General features: G+C 41.7%; 1 protein-coding gene across 1 annotated transcript in view; it reads left to right on the top strand.

Annotated features, from left to right (window-relative positions):
• Window positions 1–15,947, top strand: part of LOC124623003 (myrosinase 1-like) — a 57,949-nt gene extending 42,002 nt beyond the window's left edge. The window contains exons 9-11 of the mRNA XM_047148793.1: window positions 2,574–2,708; window positions 6,489–6,595; window positions 15,821–15,947. Coding sequence (XP_047004749.1) covers window positions 2,574–2,708; window positions 6,489–6,595; window positions 15,821–15,947 — 369 coding nt within the window. The remainder of the gene's footprint in view (window positions 1–2,573; window positions 2,709–6,488; window positions 6,596–15,820) is intronic.
• The last annotated feature ends 476 nt before the right edge of the window (window positions 15,948–16,423 follow it).

Raw genomic sequence — 16,423 nt, 5'->3', positions numbered from 1 at the left:
GCAATTGTACATTTATACCGCTTATCTCGCATATCCATTACAAAGATTATTTTCGAATTTCCTTTTGGTTTGATCGTTTGCTTTTAACTTTTCTTATTTATTTAACGCATCATACTTTCCGAAGAAAAGTCAAAATTTTTGCACCTGTGTTCCATGTACAATGTTTCTCTGATTTTCTTGTGTTTCTTCATAATACATAACAACCAATCTCTGTCTTTTAAAATATGATGTTTATTGTTTCATTAGCTGCATTCATCACTGACAGTTCCAGTTAGTTTCAATAAGCAAAACATTTAGTAAAATGATTAATGCGGAAGAATTTTCTCAGACACATATAGAGAATAAACACGTGCGACTACGAACCTCTCCAGCAACGACATTCGTAGAGAACCCTCAGTTTTGCGGCAGATACGTTTCACAAACGTGTCGATGAGCTTATTCAGCTTACACTCGATACGGGGTATAAGGGTATAAATGCAGATGTCTCTGTTGGTTACTAAAGACGACGTAATGAACAACATTACATCAATATTTACATTTGCAGACTAATAATTATACGAGTACCACTTACTAGTAGTTTGTTTTTCGATTGGTTAGTTTCTCCAAGTACATGTGGCAAGAGCAAGCCAGTAATGCTTTTTTTCCCTGGGGTGTTGCAGTGTGGACGCAAAGTTTATACTGACGGGCGTAGCTCACTTAGGTGTGCAATTACCACCATGTAGCAAAATATCAGAATGTAAATTTCGTGACGTGTTTGTGGGAAGACTGTTCGGTGCAAATAAACAACAACCAACATACCTATGTGCGTATATATTTAGGTACTACACATAAAAAACGTGCAGTTATACCTGTTAAATCCTGTATGAGCCATTAACCAGCTGAACTCGTCTATTGTGTTCTGGCAAGTCAATGTATGCGATGCAATACTTTAATAGTTGTCTGTTCCAAATACACTCCTGGAAATTGAAATAAGAACACCGTGAATTCATTGTCCCAGGAAGGGGAAACTTTATTGACACATTCCTGGGGTCAGATACATCACATGATCACACTGACAGAACCACAGGCACATAGACACAGGCAACAGAGCATGCATAATGTCGGCACTAGTACAGTGTATATCCACCTTTCGCAGCAATGCAGGCTGCTATTCTCCCATGGAGACGATCGTAGAGATGCTGGATGTAGTCCTGTGGAACGGCTTGCCATGCCATTTCCACCTGGCGCCTCAGTTGGACCAGCGTTCGTGCTGGACGTGCAGACCGCGTGAGACGACGCTTCATCCAGTCCCAAACATGCTCAATGGGGGACAGATCCGGAGATCTTGCTGGCCAGGGTAGTTGACTTACACCTTCTAGAGCGCGTTGGGTGGCACGGGATACATGCGGACGTGCATTGTCCTGTTGGAACAGCAAGTTCCCTTGCCGGTCTAGGAATGGTAGAACGATGGGTTCGATGACGGTTTGGATGTACCGTGCACTATTCAGTGTGCCCTCGACGATCACCAGTGGCGTACGGCCTGTGTAGGAGATCGCTCCCCACACCAAGATGCCGGGTGTTGGCCCTGTGTGCCTCGGTCGTATGCAGTCCTGATTGTGGCGCTCACCTGCACGGCGCCAAACACGCATACGACCATCATTGGCACCAAGGCAGAAGCGACTCTCATCGCTGAAGACGACACGTCTCCATTCGTCCCTCCATTCACGCCTGTCGCGACACCACTGGAGGCGGGCTGCACGATGTTGGGGCGTGAGCGGAAGACGGCCTAACGGTGTGCGGGACCGTAGCTCAGCTTCATGGAGACGGTTGCGAATGGTCCTCGCCGATACCCCAGGAGCAACAGTGTCCCTAATTTGCTGGGAAGTGGCGATGCGGTCCCCTACGGCACTGCGTAGGATCCTACGGTCTTGGCGTGCATCCGTGCGTCGCTGCGGTCCGGTCCCAGGTCGACGGGCACGTGCACCTTCCGCCGACCACTGGCGACAGCATCGATGTACTGTGGAGACCTCACGCCCCACGTGTTGAGCAATTCGGCGGTACGTCCACCCGGCCTCCCGCATGCCCACTATACGCCCTCGCTCAACGTCCGTCAACTGCACATACGGTTCACGTCCACGCTGTCGCGGCATGCTACCAGTGTTAAAGACTGCGATGGAGCTCCGTATGCCACGGCAAACTGGCTGACACTGACGGCGGCGGTGCACAAATGCTGCGCAGCTAGCGCCATTCGACGGCCAAAACCGCGGTTCCTGGTGTGTCCGCTGTGCCGTGCGTGTGATCATTACTTGTACAGCCCTCTCGCAGTGTCCGGAGCAAGTATGGTGGGTCTGACACACCGGTGTCAATGTGTTCTTTTTTCCATTTCCAGGAGTGTAATTTACCATAAAAATATTTCTTGCTTCTTTCTGAAACAGGATGCCGATATTCATATTAAAAAAACAACTATGCGCGTAGTCCACTCCTGCTTATTTCCGTGCGATAAGTTTCACCTAATTTTGATTTGCATTGATTTGTGTGCAGTACAACATAGTATGACAAAAATAGAATCAGATTTTGTTTGTCTCTTCCTCTAGGTTGTGCCGTGGGGTTTCCGAAAAGTTATAAACTGGGTGTCAACGAGGTACCCGAACTATCCAATCTTTATCACGGAGAATGGCTACATTGATTCGGGAGAACTGGACGATCAAGGACGCATCAGCTATTATGGCGTAAGTACAACGTATTAATTGTAAGATGGAATTCTTAGTAAATAATTGCTACTCTTCTGTCACATAAACTAATTCTACCGTCGCATAATAATAAGTTAAAAGCACTATATTGCGTACATTCTACAGGATTTAACGTATTCTGCATCACATGCAGTTGTTTTTATTTGGAGGGTGGGAAGGATTTTATTTAAATCTTTCCTCTTACACCTTTTGTTTAGTTGTCGGAAGGATCGAGGTTGGGAGGTTAACTTCACTTTGCAAAAATTTAGTTTGCAATTTTGAGTTAGAGGTAAATTCACATTATTAATCGTAGCTATTTCTTGTTTTGTTCCACGAATATAGCATGAGAAAGAGCACTCACTCATTGACGTACTTCACTATCAAAAACAGAAAATCACATGGGTGCCGCTTGGGTGTGACTGTCATATTTATCACTTTTAGATGAGTACGCACTTTGCGAAGAATACGAGTTTCTTCTGACTATATGCTGACATTATTTTGCGTTGTAAACACTGTTTGTTGAAACCGGTGTGTTGTGTTGACTTTGCTTTTTGTCTCGGTAGTCTATAGTAAAAGACGGATCATTGTGCTATGGTGGCACATGTTGTCATATTAACTGAGCCCTCCGTCGCTTCTTCCTAAAGCAATATAATAATAAAAGAAATGCACTAAGTACATTCTTCAGGATTTGCTGTTTGATAATCAGCACAGATTGCTGCCGCTGCGGAATATAGTATAATTCTTTCGAACGTCATGCGTGATTCGTAGCTGGTATTATGTGGATCTTACCGAGAAGGAACTAGTATAGAATACTCAGTACCTACCAGTATTTCAGTATTCCTCGCAAATCTGGCATTAATATAAGCTATAATTAATGATTCAAAAATGAGCTCCCATTTGGTCTTCCCAAGATGCTTTAGGGAGTGGTACAATCAGGGAAGGATGATTCTCGTGTTCCATGTACATGTACGATAGTTGAAGAGAGGTAACATTGAGTTTATGTGTACCTTCAACTACAAATCATGGCCCTTGAACTTTAAATGTATCTGACTGCTTGCTGTGTATTCTTCCGTATGTTTCCTTTGACAGCAGGTAGCAGTTCAGACAAAGATGGGAAATAGATTGCGTCCACTGGCACTGCTTTTTTCCTTGAAATAGATGACCCTCGTTAACGCAAAATGTGTATCTACCATATTACAGACTGGAGTTCACCACCGTATTTTCCTGTCTGTATGTGCGGTCTGATCTCTGGAACACTGTAGGTATTTTGATACTGTTTTCGCTAAAAGATAGGCTGATTCACTAGGGGATTAGTGCGTATATCTCGTAAATCTGGGGTCGTTTAGTTGAACTGTATTTTTACCGTTGCAATCAAATTACGCTCCTACTGAATGACCGAATTCTGTGAACTGGTCCTCACTTTCTTGTTTATGATCTCCAAGTTTGCTCATTAATTTTTGCAAACTACACATTACTCGTTTTTATTAACAATGCCAACACGAAACTTATGTCATTATTAGCGTCTCTTTTACTAATTTTCAGGGTTTATCGGCGTCATTTTTCTGTCCTGCTGCTTCATCAATAAAGATTTCCTTATCTTAATTTTCCCATGTCTGTATCACTCACCTTATTTCAGATTCGTGTTCAATGAGTGTCATTGTTAATGATTATTCAACAAAACACACCATCAGTAAAAGAAAAAAGTAAATAAAATACTTCCAAAACTTAACTTTGTTGTTGACGCCGATGTTGTTAATTGTTCACCTCACTGTTTATTTTTCATCCCTCTCTTCTTCTTGACAGCGAAGTCCTTTTGCTGCTATTGTTGCTGTTTCGTAACTATGGTTCATATTTCGCCGCTCGTTCACATAAAATGTTCGCAATATATGTATATATATATATATATATACTTTTGAACTGCAACAAGAAAAATAGCCAAACACAATATTCGCATTTCACTTTCTGAAAAACACCGGACGACGTCACCATATGCTGACCGTCACCACCCTCTTTTACCCCAAAGTCGATTTATTAAGGTTGAATTAAGTTAATAATTTGGGCAGCTGGTCTCATTTTCACAGCACTTGGCACGGTGAGTTAGTGACAGCCTGCGGGGAGAGCTAGCAACGGTAGAATCTGAATGAACATTTTTCATAATACTCTTCTTTTATTCTTCTTTATTGTAAGTTTCAAGGCTCGTTGTCCATTCTGAAATGCAATTTTTTATCCTTGTCTAGAAGATGCTCGGTTTCATTTTGTTAAGTAATATGAACACTGGTGGTCTTTCTGTAGTCGAATAGACATATTTTCAGTCGTGTCACTTCACAATACATATTAACATCAACCACCATGCTAACACAATAAACATGAAACTGTACTTCACCTTCGCACTCCAGACTCGTCCTTCGAACTGCCCAAGGACAAAGATTTACCTCTAACAACACGTAGCAAAGAAAGTACTACCATATACCCACTTCTGCAAAATCACCTTTGAAACATACATTTCAAAAATAAAGTACAAATTATTGTTTATTACTGCTTATATTTTTAAGAAGTCCATAATCAGTATTGTAATTACATTAACTTTTTATATTATATATGTTGAAGTTTATAATTTTTCGTATAGCTATAAAGAAATGGATTTCTGGGTTTTAAGTCTTCAACTTGGACGTCGGTCATTTCATATGATCCAAGATCGGTTCGTAAATTTATATCATCGTAATCAGTTTTACTGCAAGTGGCAAACGTTTCAAGAGAGGTGTTGTGCATCACGGAGAAGTTTGCTATTTAAATTTAGAGAGAATACTTTCCGGGAAGAGTCGGACTCAATTTACTTCCTCCCACATACTTCTCGCGAAATTACCACGACGAGAGGATTCAAGTAATCAGAGCTAATACAGAACCTCACCGAGAATCACACTTCCCACGTGCTTTTAGCGAGTGGGACAGGTAATGGGGGATCAGTTAGTTGTACCATAGGTACACTCCGCCACACACCGTCGGGTTACTTGCGGAGTACTGATGTAGGTGCAAATGTAGAAGTGCATGCAGATGTGTCAGCTAACAGGGTTATGAGGTAGACGTAACGCGCATGCATTGCCAGAGGTGACTCGTGACAAGAGTAATCTGCCTGCCACGAATACTCTGGAACGAGAATCTGGAGTAATCTTGACAGTGGGTGTATACGGCAAACTCGACCTTCACGTTGTAGTACCACCGACTATTAATTATTATGACATCACTGTCTCAGGACCAGACCGGAAGAACTTGCCAATACGGAGTGAACTGGAGTCACTTATCTCCTTGATTATATATAGTTCTTTTTTTGTTATTTCTTTGGGTACTATGTTTCAGAAATAGTTCACCCCTTACCACCTCTTACATTACCATATTCAATGATTAGATGTTTCACACTTTCTTGCCAAAGGTTATTTCACTAATTACTTTGTAGAACAGTACGTTTGGATCTAGTAAATAATCTAGGAGCAGTGTGTTTGCACATAACATTATATAGTTTATATTCATGGTATTTCTTTCTCACAGTTATATATTAACGAACTGAATACGTCACGAGATACTCAACCGAGATATCATATTTGAATGAAACATTACAAGACAAGAATGAGATGCACTATTATAGCTCCATATTTTCTCTCAGTACCCAAGGGATACACTTGGATTTTGATCGGTTCTTTAAGTGGAAGCAATTATTTTTCTGAAAGGCGTGTTTGGATTGTTCTCATTAAGTGAACTTACCATCATCTTTCTTACCTTTTTCAGCAATACATGGCTGAAATGCTGAAAGCTATTAACGAAGATGGAGCCAACGTAATTGGATACACAGCGTGGAGCCTCCTGGACAATTTAGAGTGGAACTCTGGTTACGAGTAAGTTGATATTAGATGATACGGCGTGGTCTTGTGTACAGACATTCTACGTTCTTTCACTTGTCAGCAGCGTAAGTGAAATGTTTCGATAAGGGTAAAAAGGGATACAATACGTAACACAAGAATCATATTTGTAAACTTCTTCAAGCTTTCTTACTTCGATGAACTAGATCATTCATTTTGTTCGGTTTTTGAAACCATTACATATGAATTTCTTTCAAATGTCGTATTAAGTAACGACGTGATGAAGGCCCTGATCCTACTTTCCGGAACAAAACTGGATGTTCTCGACTTTGGATAGGATATTACGTTAGAACTTTCTGCAGCTATCTACCATTTATGACCCTCTGACTTCAAAAAGGCCACATTGTGCCGCAAATGATCACTTTCGTAGTTTCCTTGTCATCTCATCAAGCGTCATTGTCATCCCACAGGACTAACAAGGTTCAAATGGCTCAGAGCACTGTGGGACTAGACTTAGAACTACGTAAATCTAACTAACCTAAGGACTTCGCACACATCCATGCCCGAGGCAGAATTCGAACCTGCGACCATAGCAGCAGCGCGGTTCGGGGCTAAAGCGCCTAGAACTGCTCGACTAACAAGGAAAAGGCTACTTTCGCGACACCTAATTCGATAAGACAGTCTCATTTCTCTAGCCGCGACAAACGGAAGCAATGGATTTAACTTCAGACTTCTGCCTCTATTGTCTCCTCATAATGACTACGGTTAATACAGGCGACGAAATCCTGAACTTGAGTGCCGGAGAGTTTTCGTGTCGGTTTGTTTCTGCTAAACTTATTCCCTTGCTCGATCCTGACCGCTTATTATTTTCTCAAGGCAAATATTGAGCTTCTCGGTGAATAGCTGCTAATAGTCACAATGAAGTCTACTGAAGTCTATCACTGGTGTTATAAAACATGGAATAAGAAGATCGGTGCTTATTGCCCTTATGATGAGCAGTTGTTTTTAAACTTCTCAACTGGCATTGCTGTGAAAATTCGTAGGAGAACGAAGACTGGTGTATTGACAGTATATTAAACTTTATAAAACGAAGTAATGACGATTTCGTCCGATGAATTTAATTGGTAGATCTTGCAATCTCGTGTTCGTGTTTTCTCACAAACTTAGGAGATTCTGTGAGGCTAACAAAGATTCGCCGGCCGTAGTGGCCGTGCGGTTCTAGACGCTACAGTCTGTAGCCGAGCGACCGCTACGGTCGCAGGTTCGAATTCTGCCTCGCGCATGGATGTGTGTGATGTCCTTAGGTTAGTTAGGTTTAATTAGTTCTAAGTTCTAGGCGACTGATGACCTCGGAAGTTTAGTCGCATAGTGCTCAGAACCATTTGAACCATTTGAACAAAGATTCAGTCTGTGGAATATCGTATATTTGAGTCTACTCGAAACATTTAAACAATATCGCTGGAACTTACAAGTAGTAGGGATTCATGAATCTGACAGAGATTTTTAAAACACTATCCTATTATAAAAGCATTAGCTACCAGCATTGGAACTGGTATTCCCACTGTTATCTGTATGAAGATACCTGACGAAATGCTAACGCAGTGCTGTAGTGGAACTTCATTTTAACTGCTTCCCTGTGAAGCATCGTTTGTATCGTTTTAATTATGTAAGCAATTTTTTGTCAGAAATAATCGAGTCTATAATAACTCATGAAAATTCATCGAGCGAAACAGAAATATTGGACGTTTCCCAGCGAATGGTATGGGCTTGCGCGGGATTAGCCGAGCGGTCTTAGGCGCTACAGTCATGGACTGTGCAGCTGGTCCGGGCGGAGGTTCGAGTCCTCCCTCGGGCACTTGTGTGTGTGTTTGTCCTTGGGATAATTTAGGTTAAGTAGTGTGTAAGCTTAGGGACTGGTGACCTTAGCAGTTAAGTCCCATAAGATTTCACACACATTTGAACATTGGTATAGGCTTTCTGATGTTCCTGATACGTAAGCGATAAGGAGACAATCTGAACAGCCTCTTAGATTGTTTTCAGATTATGGTGTCATTAACGTCTAACAACCATATGATCAAAACGAATTGCAAAAATATTTAGACGAGATGTCTGTAAGGTGCGAAAAGTGATACCAGACTCTAAATAATGAGAAGTGTGAACTCACCCACATGACTACTAAAAGGAACCCGCTGAATTTCGGTTACACAATAAGTCACACAAATCTAAAGGATGTAAATACAGCTAAAGAGTTAAGGATGACAGTTGCGAAAAACTTAATTTGAAACGATCACATTGATAATTCTGTGGGAAAATCTAACCAAAGCGCAAGTTTCATTGCCAGAACAAATAGAGCAGGGTCGGTCACAGCGTGTGAAACTTCACGCGGGGCGATAGTACAACCCGCGTGCGAGTAGTATACCCGGCCTGTTTCCACTTTGCTCGTACCTTTCTGGAAGGACTTGCTAAGTGCGACATTTCAGTTAGTATTAGAGAATGGCATATTTTGCTCGATACAACACTCTTCAGTTCGACAGAACCGCGATTCAGCGCTGTTAATCCTTCGCTCTTTGTTCGCGGTGTGGAGTAGGTTCACAGGTCCAGCAGTCGCTTGCACGAAAAACGGCAGTCTAGCGATTTATTGCAACAAGCCTTGAAAAACGAATAGGAATGACAGAAGAGTGGGTTGAGAATTCTCAATATCAGTTATGTGGTAGCATAAGCAACATTTGACGCGTCTTTACTATGAAACTATATTGCAAACAATGCAGAAAGAATTTAAAGATTTAATCGACACCGAAAGAGCAAAAAATTACAACTACCGAAAGACGGCCTTCATTATTCGTTAGCTCAAGTAGCATTTTCTGATAAATTTTTAGGCATTCAGCGCGTTAAAAAACTGGTGGTATGACTAGCAAAATTTTTAAACTCGCATTCATTTTCCAATGTCATCTACAACAGTTTTCGATGGAACTGAATGGAGAATATGGATACATAGCTCTGAGCACTATGGGACTTAACTGCTGAGGTCATCAGTCCCCTAGAACTTAAAACTACTTAAACCGAACTAACCTAAGCACATCACACACATCCATGCCCGAGGCAGGATTCGAACCTGCGACCGTAGTGGTCGCGCGGTTCCAGACTGTAGCGCCAAGAACCGCTCGACCACATAGGCTGGCCGAGAATATGGATACTTTATGTACTACGGGATAGTACGTTGGTTAAGTCAAGGAGAATACCCAGACACACTTTCGATATAAACCCGGACATTTTTGTATTTATGAAGGAAAAATTAGTGCAGAAACGAAAATTAGAATATGCAGAATGAAACTTCCCGGCAGATTAAAATTGTGTGCAGGACTGAGACTCGAACTCAAGACTTCTATATGCATAATGCAGTGTAGATGTCGCTTTTAAAGTGGTCTTGACTGTACACGGCCCATAGTAAGACGCTGTAAGGTGAGGAACAATTTCTTTCTGATCTGATGGCGATGTGCTTATAAAGAAAATCGCGTTATGAAAGGGACGCATTCTAACAATGACAGTCCAGTTCCCTACGCTCACTGCTGTTAAAGAAAAGGAGATGTTTAGAGAATTCGTTGTGGCGTTGAAAGAATTACGAAGATAGTGTCCTAAACGTTTTGGGGACGCTGTCAATCTTACATTTGTTTTTGAGCTGTTTTTGAGACCGTTTGTCGCTTCAGTTGAAAGCGCCCCTCTGCATCTGCAAATGTAACTGATAGACCTGTAAGGTAATTCCTGTTTTAATGATAAATCCTTTTACATTAAGACTGTCCAGGATGTGTACATTTCTTTCCTCAGGCAGACTTTCCGCATCTCCATAATGAGGTTGCGAAGGTGCTGCAATATCTCGGTCGGCATATTTGTAGGGAAGACCTTTCTTCGAATATGAAACAAAATAAGTTATGATTACATGGCATCTTCGATACGAAAATCTATGAAATTGTCCGTATGTGTCCTAATAATACTGTACATTTGTTTGTGATCTGTGTTGCTGAGGAACGCGAAATTTGAAACCAAGTCGTATGTAGCGCGACTACACTGCCGTATAAATGCCGTACATTTGCAGTATCTCCCTCGGCCCCCTCCAAGCACTAAGCCATAGTGGCGTGGCGGTAGGTAAAATGTGCCAGGGTGTACCACCTAAGCCGGTATGTTGGCTATCCCCGATTTACAGTAAGCAACAATTCCAGTGAAGGCTGTGTACACCACTTTTCTCCATCCTCCGCTAGTGTACTCCTTTGCGGTAAGGGATCCTTACCAGGTAAGATTGACGGAGTACATCAAATTGTTAAAAGAAGGACGGCTCGTTCTGTACGGAGAGCTAAATAGACGAGAGAGCGTCACGGATATGATTCCAGCGTTGGTGTCTCACTTTTCGTTGTAGAGGGGTCTTTTTAAGAAATTTGAATTACCAACTTTCTCCTCTGCAAGAGAGAAACCTTGATAGCGCCCACCTTTGTAGGGACAACTGATCATTATAATAAAATAAGAGAGATCAGAGCTCGCAAAGAAAGATCTATCTGTTCGCGCGCCCTGTTTGATAGAGGAACGGTAGGAAAATAGCTTGAAGGTGGTTCGATGAACCCTCTGCCAGGCACTTAATTGTGAACTGGAGGGTACTTATGTAGATGCAGATGTTGGTGTAGATGTAGATGAACACATGAGACGTAACAGCTATAACTTATCGCGTGTGTTGGAACTTCGCAAGTGATGTGGGAGTAACACTCCTCAGCTGTTCAGTGAAATAAACGAGTTTGAGCACCTGCAACGACGAAAATCTTTTATTTGCAAGTATCGCGGTTTCCTCAAATAACTTCAGGTGATGAGGGAGTAGTTCTTGCGAAACGGCCACATTTTGTTCCGCCATGGTTCTGATTGTTAGGGAATCGTTAAAGTTGATTCTTCTGTGTTCTTTGCTGCATTGCATCAATCTTGCCTAGCTTTTAAATTCGTTGTCACTCCTTGAACTGTCGACAGCAATCACCATTTCGTCTACAACTTACCTGAAGGAACGCCATGTTGTCGGTTTGAGAGACTGAGGCCAAAGAACTTTTTCTCGTATATGATTATAGTGCTTACTAAGACACTGATTGCTTTGAACTCGGATGATAGGCCGAGGACAAATAGTCATTCAGCAATAGGTAAAACGGTTCCTCGACAAATTGCTGAAATGGAAAAAAGTCAAAGGATTTATTAACCACCTGCATCTCAACTTGGCTTAGATTAATCAGGAACGGAGATAGACAGAATGATTTTTCCAAAACTACGAAAATAGCAGTACTGTCAAATAAACTACAAAATCATATGCGAATCATAAGTTACGTCTGTGCACACGTGGGAAATGAAAATCTCTCTGGCTTTTTTTTTTTCCTGTTATTCTTAGCGCCGTCCCGTTGGAGCAGGGTCAATGTACACCATTGTTATGCTCTAACGCTTTCTGTAGAATTAGGGTCCTTGATATTTGATCTGTCGTCATACTGCCCAGGTCTTAAACAATGTATCTGGCCTTCGACAGTGAGATGAGAGGCCGAGCTGATGACTGAAGCAGTTGGTCTCCATATGATGCGTCCATGCTTCTGAAGTCTACATTCTCACATCTTTTTATTAATCGGAAAGTCCCCCCTCCCCTGCCAGCTCGTTGTCTGATCGTTGTATTACTGATGCGATCGAGCAAGCAAAAACCTAATGACCTTCTCAGTAGTAGCATTACTATGATACGCTGTGATTACTCAACACTTCTAGATGTGTGACGACACTCGCCACTATACAATTTTACTGCCTCCACTATTGTTCACATTAGGTTGATAGGCATTTTCTTATCACAAAGAATACCAATGACGTCTCTGAATCGCATCCAGATCGCTTTGATTCTTGATCACACGTCTTCATTCCCGCAGCTGTCACTCTGTATTCGAGAACTTAGTTATATGTGCGTGTCCATTTTTTGGTAAGAGGACATCCATTAATTTGTATAGCTTCAGGAGACAGAACTTATTTTGGTCAGGAACACCTTCTTTGTCGGTGCCTGTTTGATTATTTGCTCTTCGTACAATTGCTGATCTTGGGAACAACAAACGTATCACCTTCTTGACGTATTTTGCACATTTCGATTCAATAATGTCGTATGGAATAATTTTCTAGGGTAACTCATCACTTAGAAAAGAAGAGTTGATTTCTCAAAAACAAGGAGTAGGAAATAATATGTCGTGCTACCCACGGGTGTCATTTGGGTACGTCTCCAAGGAACTAGGCATTTTAACTACGCCGTCGCTGTTAATATTTTCGCTAACGAAATTCGTCATAAATAATCCCTCACAATCCGATAAGGGCAGTGATGCACATACCTACAACGTTAAAGACAAAAATAAACTTTATTACCCATGGTCCAAGCTTTTAATGTCTGCCCGCAGCTCGTGGTCGTGCGGTAGCGTTCTCGCTTCCCGCGCCCGGGTTCCCGGCTTCGATTCCCCGCGGTGTCAGAGATTTTCTCTGCCTCGTGATGACTGGGTGTTGTGTGATGTCCTTAGGTTAGTTAGGTTTAAGTATTTCTAAGGTCTAGGGGACTGATGGCCGTAGATGTTAAGTCCCACATTGCTCAGAGCCATTTGAACCATCTGTTAACGTCTCAGAGAGAAATTCAGTATGGAGTAATAAAAGTTTTTGATCATTTGCTCAATAAAATAGAATGACTGATTCGTAGTGATGTAACTGTTAAATCTAATTTAAAAGCAGTTCCACTGGACTTCTTCTATTCCATTGCAGTATTCCCACGTAAAAACTGGTACCCACTAAAGAAAAGAAATGAAATAAAAACAGTAAATAAAAAATAAACTTTATTTAATTTAGCACTCATCATTTATACGCATCCCGTAAATTGACTCGATCCATATCATTTCGATAAAAAAAATCGTTCAAGTGATCTATTGAACATGTAACGAACTAACTTATTGTAAGTGGCAGTCGAATGAAAAAAACACCTCTGGAAAAAAGTAAGAAACTCTTTGCTATTTGTCAAGGATTTTAACCTACTGTGAGGCAAAACGATCAGAGTCTTCATGGAAAAACGTTTAGGGTTGTCTACGAAACCATGACTGTACCTAGGCAAGTACCTCTCAGTCCGAAGCAAATCGACAGACACGAATGCCTTTCTCCAGCGCTCCAAAAATTTGGAAATCGCATGGAGAGTAATCGGAACTCTATGGAGGATGTGTATGGACCTCCCACCGAAATGTCTGCAACGTAGTCAAAACAACCTCAACAGCTTGTGGGGGCGCGTTATCTTGCAAAAGACTGACGCCGTCCGTTGATACTCCTCGACATTTGGACTTGGTGGCGCACTTTTAATTTTTGCAAAGTGTTCACGTATCGCTTTCAGTTAGTTATGGCGCCGTGTTCCGGAAGTGAAATGAGAAGCAATCCCTTGCAGTCAAAGAAAAATGTCATCACGAGTTTCCCGGAGATGGTGTTTCTCTTATTTCGACTACGTGGCACAATTATCGCAGGAGAGCCCTTTCACATCCTCCATGCAATCCCGATTTCATACCAAGCGATTTTTTATTTTTAGACTCCTGAAGAAAGTCATTCGTTACATTGACTGCCGTATGCTCCAGTGGGATAAATGTATTAACAGTTATGGCGATTACTTTTGAAATAATTAACAGTTCAACTACTTTTCTACATCTTTTTCGTTTTCAGTTGACTGCTCTTTACATGTCCCCCCTTACTTCGTCCGCCATGCGTTATTTTGCTTCCAAGGAAGCAGAATTCCTTCAATTAACTCACTTCTTAGCCCAAAATTTTGATAATTTCTCACTAACATCATCTCAGCTATTGCTCATTATTTTCGTCTTTTTTGGCTTTGCTCTTAATATATCTGCTGTGGAGCGTTCATTACATTCAGTATGTCCTGCTCCTCGCTTTCATTTAGGATAGCAGTGTCATCAGCGAATCTTTCCACTGATCTCCTTTCAGATAATCAGAGTAATAATGTCAGTAGCTGCTATAGGAAAATGAAGTAAATTATTGGGGAAAGTTGAAAACTTCTGCCGGACGCGGATTCAAACTCGAGTTTCTACGTTTATCGCGAACCGTTACTTCGACCGCCTGTGCCTTCTGGACACAGTTCCTGAACGTTCTACGTTTTTGCCATCTCCACATACTACTTACGCAGTGCACCTGGCCGTTATCCTTACTACTCGTAGCGATCGCCAATTACCTTAGCAGTTCGGGGGTGTGTGTGTGTGCCCGCATAGAAAGAACCATTGAATCCTCTCGCCCAAGTTTAATAGGGGTGGTGTCTGCTCTTTCGCACATGTCGGAAAGAACAGTCAATGTACAATGGAGCAAGATGTTCGAAATTGTCAGATAAATTCGTGTTGGCTTTAGGGAAAGACGGGCAATATACAATACACACAAAACAAAGAAGGTGCAGTGACAATGTAAGACCAAGAAGTGCCTGCATTAAAAGTGACTGTCAGATAATGATGTAGTTTATCCCCCCCTCCTGCTCAGTCTCTGTATTGAAGAAGCTATGACGGAAATAAAAAGAAGGTTCTGGAGTGAGATTAAAATTGAGGATGAATGGATATAGAGATATATAGATATCCTTTCATGCTTATTAGATTGTGTTATTGACAGCAGGCAACCAGAACGGGGAAGTTCTTCAATGATTTGTCTGTCACAGCAGCGCTTGAATGTACGAATGACGTCACCGGTTCACCTGTAATTTCGAGTGCTGAAAACCAACGGTCTAAGCTTGAAAACATCTTCCGCTACATTTCATAGACGTGTAGTAACGGCCAGAAAAGTTGTCCGATTCAGAATTGGAGACACGCGCTCTCTAGCGAACTACGTCGAGGAAGCTTGGTTTACTTTGACATTCATGACAGATGTGTCTATATGTAGCAGTATTGAGTAATATCCTGCCTCTGTGGCCGAGCGTTTCTAGACGCTTCAGTCTGGAGCCACGGTGCTCTCACAGTCTTAGGTTCGAATCCTGCCTCGGGCATGGATGTCTGTGATGTTCTTAGGTTAGTTAGGTTTAAATAGTCTAAAGTCTAGGGGGACTGATGACCTCAGATGTTGAGTCCCATAGTGCTTAGAGCCATTTGAACCATTGTTTTTTAGTAATGCCCAGGTCTTTTATTCAATAGTTTAAATGCAATTTGAAATTTCGTACTGCAATAATTTGCCGCTTCTGAAAAAATTTGAAATTCATTCTTATGTTCTTTCTTTCAGAGTGAAATTCGGAATCTACCACGTGGATTTCAACAGTACTGAAAGGACAAGAACACCCAAGGCATCTGCGAGCTTCCTTGCTGGCATCTACAGAAACATGAGTGTACCAGAAGAATATTTCACATAATTTTTTGGCTGTAAATGTGTCAAGGCAAACTTAAAAATAAACATTGTAAATATTTTTCTGTAGAAATCATTTGTAAATAAATTTATTTAATATCTTATGCATTAAGCCCGTTCTTTCTGACTGCTCACACGCTGCCTGATCCAGACTATTGGTGGACTCATAAGTATAGACTACTGTCCATTAAAATTGCTACACCACGAATATTACGTGCTACCGACGCGAAATTTAACCGACAGGAAGAAGATGCTGTGATATGCAAATGATTAGCTTTTCAGAGCAACAAGGTTGGCGCCGGTGGCGACACCTACAACGTGCTGACATGAGGAAAGTTTCCAACCGATTTCTCATACACAAACAGCAGTTGACCGGCTGGCCTGGTGAAACCTTATTGTGATGCCTCGTGTAAGGAGGAGAAATGTGTACCATCACGTTTCCGACTTTGATAAAGTTCGGATTGTAGCCTATCGCGATTGCGG

This window comes from Schistocerca americana, chromosome 7 (assembly GCF_021461395.2).
Source record: "Schistocerca americana isolate TAMUIC-IGC-003095 chromosome 7, iqSchAmer2.1, whole genome shotgun sequence".
Lineage (NCBI taxonomy): Eukaryota > Metazoa > Arthropoda > Insecta > Orthoptera > Acrididae > Schistocerca > Schistocerca americana.
Note: the sequence above shows the minus strand (reverse complement) of the source record. Positions and strands in the feature narration are given on the sequence as shown.